Source organism: Nannobrachium achirus (assembly GCF_963921795.1).
Source record: "Nannobrachium achirus genome assembly, chromosome: 16".
Lineage (NCBI taxonomy): Eukaryota > Metazoa > Chordata > Actinopteri > Myctophiformes > Myctophidae > Nannobrachium > Nannobrachium achirus.
In genome coordinates this window covers 47105262-47117119 of record NC_137823.1, presented here as the reverse complement: position 1 = coordinate 47117119, position 11858 = coordinate 47105262, and the positions used below count along the sequence as shown (strand labels likewise).

At 41.4% G+C, this 11858-nt stretch overlaps 1 protein-coding gene across 1 annotated transcript; it reads left to right on the top strand.

Annotated features, from left to right (window-relative positions):
- Nucleotides 1–350: 350 nt before the first annotated feature.
- LOC308301081 (voltage-gated potassium channel regulatory subunit KCNF1-like) lies at nt 351–1868 on the top strand (the record flags this gene model as incomplete). The annotated part of the gene is made up of 1 exon (XM_080744979.1): nt 351–1868. The coding sequence occupies one exon, from the start codon at nt 351–353 to the stop codon at nt 1866–1868; it is 1518 nt and encodes a 505-aa protein (XP_080601105.1).
- Nucleotides 1869–11858: the final 9990 nt, after the last annotated feature.

Genomic DNA, 11858 nt, shown 5'->3' with positions numbered 1-11858 from the left:
CATCCACCCATGTTGTTTGCTATTCAATATTCATCCAACGCCGTGCAGATTTGTTCTCGTGCGCGTCCCGCGACGCTGCGCGCAGTCGCGCACTTCAATGCAAACTTTCAGAGAGAGCACGCACCACTACCAAAAAGACGCGCGCAGCAGACAGCAATGCATTGCAGTGAGTGATCGTCAAGCAAAGACGTTTTGTTAATAGGCGCCAGAGAGAGAAAGAGAGCTGAGAGAAAGCGGGATTGATTGTTTGCGCGTGTCGTTGGAGATAACTTATATCAGGCTATATGTAACACTTTTGGGTATGATTATGAAGTTTTGCTAATAACAATTTCACTGAACCTCTGAACATAATGTGGGCGTTTCCAAGGACAAGATACGCGGATTGCAATGGTTCTGAAGCAAGTGAAGAGACAGAGATTGTTGTTAATATTGGCGGCGTGAAGCAATTGCTGTATGGGGACATTTTGAATCGGTACCCCGAGACACGTTTGGCAGAATTGCTCAAATGGTCACACTCACAGGGAACTTATTCGGAGGACATATCGTCACTTTGTGACGACTACGACCCCGAAACGGGGGAGTTTTATTTTGACAGGGACCCCGAAGCGTTTAGATGCATAATGGAGTTATATTATTACGGAGAGGTGCACATGAAAAGAGGAATTTGTCCCATTTGTTTCATGAAGGAAATGGAGTACTGGAAAATCGACCCAGAACTCCTCGACGAGTGTTGCAAGAGCGACCTAAACGAGGTGGAGGTCGAGCTCGAGGAGATCGCCGAGAAAGTGAAAACTATCCTGGTAGACCGAGAGGGGGACCCGTCGGCCAGGGGCTTCCAGCGGTTCCAGATGTGCCTGTGGAGACTCATGGAGAAGCCGGAGTCCTCGCTCCCCGCGCGCACCATTGCCATCACCTCGTTCCTCTTCATCCTCGTCTCCTCCGTGGTGATGTGCATGGGGACCATTCCAGAGCTACAAGTGGAAGACTCGGAGGGTAACCTTGCAGAGCATCCGACTCTGGAGCTCATCGAGACCGTGTGCATCGGATGGTTTACGCTCGAATATGTCCTGCGTCTGATATCCTCCCCGAACAAGGTAAAATTCGTCCTATCTTTCATGAACATCATCGACTTCATGGCGATCATGCCTTTTTACGTGGTGCTGATTTTGACGTCGCTCGGCGCGGCGATGATGGAGCTGGCTAATGTGCAGCAGGCGGTGCAGGCTTTGCGCATAATGCGCATTGCGCGCATCTTCAAACTGGCACGCCACTCCGCGGGTCTGCAGACCCTCACATCAGCCCTGACGAGCAGCCTGAAGGAGCTGGGTCTGCTGCTGATGTACATGGGCGTGGGAGTGTTCCTGTTCTCAGCGCTGGGCTACACCCTGGAGCAGAACCACCCGGAGACCCTGTTCACCAGCATCCCGCAGTCCTTCTGGTGGGCCGTCATCACCATGACGACGGTGGGCTACGGAGACATCTACCCCAAGACCACCCTGGGTCGGTGCAACGCGGCCGTCAGCTTCCTCTGCGGCGTGATCGCCATAGCCCTGCCGATACATCCCATCATCAACAATTTTGTCATTTTTTACAACAAACAACAGGTGTTGGAGACCGCGGCCAAGCACGAGATCGAGCTGATGGCCTTGCGCTCGAGTGACGATGACAACTTGAGGATGACCCCACCGGGCTCTCACAGGTGTGCAGGTGGAGCTGGAGTTTGGGACAACGCCTTGCGCCCTTCTCACAGTGACGCTTTCATACCTCTTCTGAAGGGGAGCCCCTCAAGAAGTGCAGGGCTACAGAGCCCTATGGAGACAAGTTTGGAGGAGGTTACTGAATATAGCATATTATCTTGTAAATCATAACTGAGAAGAAAAAACACACAAACAAACAAGAAAAAGTGTTCACATCTAAATACCTTGATTTGCTATGTTTAACCCACTAGTCAGTGGGTTTATGTTAAACTAAAACTGCTGGGATAATTACATAGGCCTATAGCATCTTATAAATAATAAGTCTGCCATGGTTGATAATCTGAAAGGGCAATTAAGAAATTGCACCAATTAAAAAGGAATTGTGAACCTATTAAAGGAATGAACAGTGAAATATTTACAAACTGTGCTTTGGTACAGATTATGGGGTACCACCTTGGTGCAGCCAGTAGACTATACATTCCCATGCACATTTAGGCTATATGTTTACTGTATGTAACTGACTCCACAATCATAGGATACAGGCTATCACAATGTCATATATAGCGCAATATAATGTAATCTATTCCTCTGAATATTGTCTCATCTTACAATAATTACTAAGTGACATTGTTTTATGCACCATCATGTCCGTTTTGGTAGAGAATGCAAATAAAATATGTAATCCTCTTCATCATTATTGCTATGGCCAATTCCTGTTTTAAATTGACCCGATATACAGTATTATAATTTAAATTACGAGTTAACACATCAGGTTGGCATCAGGTATATAGCCGTGACTAACAACAGCAACTTCATACTGCCTACTGTCCAGTTCATTGTTAGTTTTATCATATGTTAATTTAACCAGCAACTGGACCCAACACTCTAGAATAGTGGTTTCTAAACTTTTTAGTTCAATGACCCAAAAGAGAAATTTGCCCGGGACCCAAAATAGTGAAAATAGCAGATCTACAAGCTCACAACGTGTCACTTCATGCCGCGTTGTGAGCTTGTAGATCGGGTATTTTCGCTACTTCTTAATTATTAATAGCCTATTTTTTTTATGGAATTTCTTACATTTGTTTGTTTGTTTTAAATTGTATACAATTATTATTTTATTTTATTTTAAAATTTGAAATACATAATTATATTTTTTTATATGGAAAAGAAAACGTTTGTTTTATTTTTTACTCAAGTCGTGGCCCATGAAAATGTATCCCACCTATGGGTCCTGAGTGAGACAGTGCTCTATTGTGCAGTAACTTAATGCCCGGTGCTAGGAGTTGCCTGCCAAAGAAGTGTCATTGGCTGCAACCAAATTTAACATGTCCCCAAAGGGACTGTGTGGCATACTTGACCACCGAGTTGGGCTTGTGGGCGAGGAGAAGGGAGGTTAGCAACTGGTCATCAGGCTGTCCACCCACACACGTCCCACGCATCATCCTGCTATCTCTCCAGTCCAGACAGTGGCCAGCAGCACATTCACACGTGTCAAAGCCAAGGGGAAGCCTTTTGTCCACCCCAACAGGTGGAGCTGGAATGTAAAAGGCACATATTGTGCTGCGGAACAATGTTCCTCCGGCTGGCTCAATGCAAATTTAGATTTACAAGTGCGCGCACACAGGCTTATACAAATACCATGCACCACCCACTCATGCTCACAAATGCATACACAGTGTACACACGCACCTACAGTACATGCGCGCACACACACACACATCCCTCTTCTGCTCAAACAATTTCTCCCCCGTTGCCCAACAACAGACATTTAATTCTGCTACTTCATAAAATCCTTTTTGCATGACAAAGTTTATTATTATTATTATTATTATTTTGACATATAATTATGATCTTATGACCTACAGTATTTTGACTTGTAGGACAGTTATAGTAAAAGCCTCTTAAATCCTTACACCCAAAAAAACTGGGACAGAACTGCACCATTTAGCGAGTGTTCAAAATAACTATGTAAACTGTGCTCGTTCATCCATTTTGTACATTCATGTTTGCTATAATCTCTGTATGGATAGGCAATTCTTCCCATGTCTTGGTTGTCGTTAGTTACTGATTTGGAGCAATTATGGTAATGTCTACCTGTAGTTGATAAAAAAGTTCATACAGCAACTAACTAGCTTGACTTTCATAGGAGGGAGTGCACACTGACTGGCTGCAATGTCCAAAGTTCTATTTCTTTTGTTATATAGGGCTATAGTTCAATAGACAAACTGTTGAACAAAGGGGAAGATGTTCCAATTGTTTGTCATATGAACCTTTTGGTATGTTTCTGATTACATTTATCTAGCTAGTATGTATTTCTGACATTGTCACTCCCCATGATATCACCTCTCCCCCCTCTCATATTTTTCTGATATCAAACTGTTATGACTAATCCAATATTTACCAGTGACAAATCCATATGGATTATTATTAATCCGTTGTTTGCAGTCTCTGCTAGAAGGATGTCAGTGACAAAGTCGTTCAGAATCAGCCTACCATTCCCGGTGCGCATTCATACACTGCTCTCTGGAGGGTAAACAATTTATTTCCGATGCAGATTTATTCCTCTGCCAAGACATGGCGTTTGATATCGCAGTGCACCCAGTAACAGGTGAAGGCACATGAGGAGCACTTCACGTGTTCCATCCTGCTGACTTGCACTGATTGTTTCACTGTGACAGATGCATACATCAGTGTTGAGTTACCCAAACCATTCTGATGACAGCAGCAGCAACAGACAGAGACACCCCCTTGTCTGCTCCCATTCCTCTCTCCTCAACCTTTAATGGGCAGGGACTTTCTACTAGCATCACCAGTCTAAAAATAGGGGCATCCATCTACACCTCCTGTAAAAAATAAAAAAATGGCCCTAAAATCTACCTCCTTTATACAAAATGGTTTGGGAAACATACAGTACAGTACAAAGAAAACATATGGAATGTTTTCCTTAAAATAAAATAAAATAAAAAACAGGTAGATGGACAGCCCACCACCATTAATTGAACATGGTAGGTGGTGTCCTGATGAAGACCTGTATTGCAAGGACCCCTAAATCAGTATTTATCTGGCCGTGGACCCCCATCCGAAAGGAGAGAGGATTAATGTAAAAGAAAATTTAAATGATCAAAAAATCTTCAAAACCGCGCTGTGAGCTTGTATATCTGCTATTTGTGAATAGCCAACATATAAATTGACAAAGTGGTTCAAATGATTGTGATATTATGTTAACTACTTTTGCTGGGCAAAACATATTAGCTACTGTATGTAAATAGGTGTAAATAGATGTTTCCCACTTGTTTTTCTTTTCTTTCTTTCCATACATATTGAAACCCTGTACAATCACAGACCTCTGTGTTGACCACTGAGCACTTGGATTGGCAGTGTTGAAGGACAAGTTCCTGACTCACCACAGTGGTAGTTGTTATGAGTAAAGTTACTCAGTCACTTTCCGCACTCAAATCTTCACAGTTGGTCTGAGGATATAAATCCGAATTCTGGTCTTAATTGTTTACCGTTTGCCAAGGATCTTAAGATTTCCTGGGTAATATTTGTTTTTGGATTCTACGATTTGTATTAATATGATAAAAAAAAAATCACTGCAATAAAAATGGATTGACAGATACATCCTGCATGTAAAAAGTAATTGTGTAAAACATACAATCAAAAATCTGAAAAAAATAAGTCACTCAGCCAGCCGATATAATGATGTAGTTGAAGGAGTATGTCTCTCTCTCTGCATTGACAACAGATCATCTTTTTTAATGGGGGATTCAAATTCAACTGAAGATGGTCACTTGCATTCATTTAAATAAGAATGCCAACGCTTAAAATTATATTGTGCTTATAGCTGTTCATCCGTATATCTCGGTTTGACAGATTTTCTGAGCTGCAGGGATGGAAAAGTAATCTCATCCTCTATAATAGCACATTTAGAAATCTAAGAAATAATGTATACTGTACATGCCAGAGTGCTACATTATAATGTGCAGAATTGTTCTTATTCCCTCGATGTAAAAGTTTAAAAGCCTGTGTAGGTGCACCCTGGAGCCGTTTTACTCCGCCAGTGAGCTGCATGTATTGTAATTGCATAACAATAATGACACACATTAAATATGACCTTCTAGAAAATAGCCGAATGGTATGATGTACTCATCTAATCTCACCAAGCAACCGTTTCCCTATCTTTTTTCTATGCTTTATTTCAGAATGTCTTTGCCTTAGTAGAAGAAAAATGGGCCCTTCCGAACAGTCATTTTATCCATTATGTATGAACTGAGCTGAGCTGGACTGTATGAATCAATAACATTTCGAGTCAGTGTGTATTTTTACATACAAAAGTGACACTTATGCACCTGACTATGACTTAAAGCAAGCAATGTAAAACACATGTTACTGACTGCAACCCTATGGAAACCTTGTCAAATCCTGGCGCTAGGGAAAATATCAGGCCTGTTCTCTGGAACTGTACAGAGAACATTCCTCTGCTGATAGTGCATGCATGGTCATGAACTTTTTTAGGACTACTGTACATATATTGACGCAACATAAATGATCACTGAGAGATCATCTATCTATGGTCTTTGTAATTGGTAAATAGTTATCTCACTAATTATTTATTTGTGATTCAGCAGTTTAAAGGGATTAACGGTGGCATGCATTTGTTGCCACATAAAGATAAGTGAGGGAGAGCAACAACTGTGTGGGTGTATTGAGGCGGCAGCATGTTTACTGCAAAGCTGGAATTAAGAACATAAATCTTAGGGGTGGGGGTGGATATACCAATTCAGTAAACAACCACGCTTACACTTACAACTTCTGTCTGGTTCATACAGTTCCAAAGGTCACAGGTGTAGTGTGAGTCAGCACCTGTCTCTTCTGTCCATCTTTGAAGAGACTATCTTCACACAGGCCAGGAGAACCATGTCACATTATTCCCCCTCCAGGCAGTCGCAGACTCAGTACAGTGTAAATCGAACAAACTTCAATTCTATTCAGTCCAACATTTCCTCAAGCACTGCAGATCAATATGTCAGTACACGTACAAATGTGTCCGTGGCAAAGACTTGGTCTTGTCCGTGGCAAATTTTCGATTTTCTTTTTTACACACCATTATCATGAATGTCAAGTCTTCAGGTTTTCTTCAGAAAATATATGACACTTACAGTATTTACTATGAAACTATGGCCTATTAGGAGTCCGACTAGTACTAGTGGTTCTCCCTTTACTCTGAGAGTGTACACTCTCTGAGTTACAGACCTGTTATGGTCATACAGGGCTAGCTCTTTTTCTGGTAATAATATCGTCCACTCATTTTGTATGTCTGTGGCGAAAATGTAATCAGTGGTTCCCAAACTTTTTAGTTGAAGACCCAAAAGAGAAATCAGATGTTTGCCCGGGAAAACAGCAGATCAACAAGCTCTCAACGTGTCACTTTGCGCAGCTTTGTGAGCTTATAGATTGTCTATTCAACTACTCACTGAAAACAAAATGTAGGCAACTAAAAAATAAAGGGACATTTTATAAATGGGTTGGGACAAATGGGTCCCGACCCACTGTTTGGGAAACAGGGCTGTATATAGAAGCAGATATGTAAATACATAAATGAATAAATCCACGTGTAATAATTCTATTGTCACAGCTGTCATGTACAGTAGTTGTGTCTGGTTGTACCATAATATGTATTCAACTATTCTGTGTTTTATGCAACCTTACTGTGTCCAAAACTAATTTATCCAAATAAAAATAAAAAGGAAATGTTGAATAATGTTGTCCATTATTCAAGGTTTTATAATGATTGATAAGATAAAGACTGATATGAAGATCTTCCATGCTCGAGAGTTAATTGTGTAGTCAGCTCCAGTTGCACGTGTTTTCTTCCTTCCTTCCTTCCTCCCTCTCTTCCTTTCTTTCACTTTCTTTCATTTTTAAATCTGTGAAACAGATTACATTAAAGACGTGCGATTGTCCTGAGACATTCAGGCTACCTAGGCTACCTAGGCGACCAATTTGCCTATTGGCTGTCCCCATGTCACATGGTAACCGAGCTAGTGTCATGATTGGGAGCGGCCAGAGCAGTATAATCAGAGAGTGGTGTCACCGCGGACACGCAACTCTCCATTCTAGGGCTCTGGGAGGCAGTGGGAGCGGCCTTGCGCTGTTCTTCTTCTCGAGTTTGGAAAAAAAGGATCTGTTCCGTTTGTCACATTGTTATGATCGTAAAACTATCTAGTTTTAACGTTCAGAACGTTTTCTTTTTGAACAATAAAAACATTGACAGCCAGGGGGAAAGAAATCCATGAAGGACAAGGAATGCAATCGTTCACTCGCCGTTGGAAAATTGACATATATTAGACTATTCTGGATGTGTGGCTAACGGCTAACGCTAACGTTAGCTAGCGCTAGCTGCAGGCTAACGCTAGCTAGCGCTAGCTGCAGGCTAACGCAGACATGTTATACACAATTACTCATGGAATAAAACGGCGACCCAACTCGGAATGCAATCGTTCACTCGCCGTTGGAAAATTGACTTAGACTATTCTGGATGTGTGGCTAACGGCTAACGCTAACGTTAGCTAGCGCTAGCTGCAGGCTAACGCTAGCTAGCGCTAGCTGCAGGCTAACGCACGAGTCACGGTGTGTAATATATTCACTTCAACCTCGTGTTGAGCAGTTAAACCTATTTGCTACGTACGTCTACAAAAACGTTCATATTTCAAAGATAAAGTGCTTACTGATGTCTCACAGATGTCACAGTATGGTACGCTCAAGCAGAATTACCTGTATCTTTCGTATTGTTTAATAAACAGCATTTTAATCCGAACAGACGTCATTTTCTGTTGTTTTTCAGCCATGCGACCCCATCGGTTGCGAGGTGTACTGCACTTAGATACATTAATACCTTTTTAAGGAAACGACGACCGATCGGATTAAAATGCTCCTCTTTAAATAATACGATCATTACGGGACATTCTGCTGGAGCGTACCCTATGGTGACATCCGTGAGCCTTCACTAAGCAATTTATCTTTGTAATCTGACCGTTTGTGTAGACGTACGTAGCAAATTTGTTAAACTGCTCACGGTTGGCGCAGCGTAGCGTCTTTACATTTAGCCCAATAATGCTAATCTACAAAGCAATAACTGATTGATTGATTGAAGAATTTATTAGAAGTTTGCAATAGAAAAAAGTACAGTTTCATGACAGTACAAATCACTGCTACAAGGTCAACTAGAGATCCTAGAAAGCCGAGGCTTATTTCCACAGGAACCACACTTTAAGTATCTCATATAACATTGAAAGACAGACGGGAATGGGCGATAGTGTGTGGGGTTGGCTAACTAGCTAGTACATGCTAACAGGTTTTTTTTTTCTTTCTTTAATTTTCCTATTTCCTTTTCTGACGAAAATACGCAACCCTTTTTTGACTGATATTATATGATCAAACGGCGTATGTAGACATGTCCGTTCCAACGGTTAATGCGAACCACTTGTTTACTCAATTGGGTATTTTGTTTACGGCGAATTCTATTGCGCCTGTGGTATGCTAATGTGCGCTGTTTTTTCTCTCCGTACATGACGATTACGTTACGGCGATTTAGTTAAGTGTTAGAGAGCGATCGAATGCTTTGCACTTTATGATGACATGATTGTAGTCGAGACTTCTCGACATGTTTTCGTTGTTTTTATACTTCATCTTCTTACGATGTGGCTCTAATATGCTGATAGCCTGAGTTGTTTGTTTTTGGTCGGTGGCCGCCATTGTGTGCCTCTGACAGGATGGACCAAACTGTGAACTCTGAACTCTGAACCACGCTCGACCTATGCGCTCGACAATTAATGGTTCTACGCTGCCTCTGCCGGCTGGGAGGTGGTATCACTACTATTTTTGTTACTTTTTCTTTTTTGGTTGTAACAGCAGCCTCTCTCGACTGGCAGGCCTTACTTTATTTTACAACTGACTCATGGACATTAGTTTTTTTTTTCTTTTTTTACCTTTTAGATAAATATGTCGCCACATAGCACCTTCCCTCTGGGATTATATAACCTATTATGTTTTTGTTTTGTTTTTTTAAATTTCTGATGTCTGGGGGCTGCCTTTTGGGACCCGGTGGCAGTCCAGTATTGGGGCGTCTGGGTGGGATACCAATACTTTTGTACTTTTACTCAAGTACATTTTTAATTCTGGACTTTTACTTGTAACAGAGTGATTCTACATTGCAGAATTGATACTTTTACTTAATTATAAAAATGTAGGTACTTTTTCCACCACTGTGTAAACGTTTGTGTTCTCATGCCAATAAAGCTTCTTTGAATTGAAGATTGAATTGAAGATTGCTCCCCATGTGGCGGAGTACACAATAATGGTAAATAAAGTAGCTTACTCTAAAATAATCCATCCATCCATCCATGCATCTTCAACCGCTTATCCAGCATCGGGTCACTGGGGTAACAGTTCCAACTGAGATTTCTAGAGTTCCTTAATAATAATAATTAAAATAAACAATACTAATGATTATAATTGCGACCGTCAGGTCGCAGTTACTATGAAAACCTCCACCGCCTGTCTGTCCGTCAGTCTGTCTGTCTGTCACGTCACATCACACTTTTTTGCCCCTATCCATGTGAAATTTTCCACACACAATCCTTGTCTGCCAATCCACAACCTCCACCCTTCCAGGGACCCCCGCAGCTCCAGGGACCCCCGCCAAATTTTTTAAAACACATTTTTGAATACTGCTCCTACAGTTTTTGCCCTAAAATCACACAAATCGCTACACAGTATGTCTACACTTATCTCATCGACATGGATCTGTCCCATATAGCGCCACCATCAGGTCGATTTTTTTTTTCCAAAAAAAAATGTTTTTCAAACTTTTTTTACACTAACGTCAACACACCAATCCACAGATTTTATATTGACTGTGTGTCAATTCTTGTTTAAACAGGATGAGCCTGCTCAGCCTCAAAAGAGGGTTTAAATCTCTGGCTACTCTCAGTAATTCATATATCTTAGTTAAAGCCCTTTTAGTTCTGTTCAAATTAGAGGGTGAAGTTCATTATGAGGTATAAATACCACACAGAAAGAAATAAACGGCTCTCTATTGTACTGGCAAAACAAATACAAAACACATTACAAAATATATATGGCCTGCTGGCACACTTATCTTTCAGTCATTTCCTTTGTGCCCTTTTCTGCCAGTCTGAGCCTCGCACTTGGTTTATGAGGGACACACATTTAACTGCACAAGCCATGTTATATTGGCCTTTGCGACACTTCTATTGATTAATGTATGGACACCTAATTAAGGCCATTGGCCTTTTGAGAGCCCAAAGCTATGGATCTGTCCTTCCGTGGTTGATGATGATCTTGCCCCCGCTAATTATCTCATCCGAAGACCATTATATTTCAGGGAGTGGAACATCCTTCTCCTACAGTGGCCTGCTACAATGATTACAATTAATTTAGGGAGTGAGATCATAAAAAAACAATATTGAGCGAGGCTGTCGCCTAGTTTATTCATCCACGGGGACATATAAGATTTATTCATGTCACAGAGCTTTTCCAACATGCCTTTACAATATGTCAACATATGACAGCCTCTGCATTATTAAAATGGGCAACCGAAGGCTTTTGCCATGGGCTAATGCGACACTCCCAAGTGAAGAGTTTCATTTCAAAATGAGCAATCCATCATTGGAAAAGTGTGACTCCTACTCTTTGCATTTAATTCCTGGCGTGAAAAGTAAAACTCACCCTTGTATGCTGAAATGATTGCCTAAATTGAGCCCTTACATCATACATATATTGCATTAATGGTGACATTTACTTAAATATTGAACATAATAGAAGTTCAGAGAATTTTGGCACAACTAGTAATGACCCAAGCATCTGTGAATAAACCATTCCAAAGCCACACATCAATAAGCTGAACCCTAGTGTCCCTATTCTTGGCGAACGTTCAGTAAAAAGATCACACCCAGTGTGAAGTGAGCGGTGCCTTTGAGTAAATTTCATTAGGCAGGCGTCCAGCGAACCTTGGCCAATGGCAAGCTCTGCAGGATGGACATACGGACGGACGGAAGGACATACACACAATGCCAGATGTAGGAGCCGTTAGCACCGCTCACAAATAACAGATCTACAAGCTCACAGCATGATTATTGT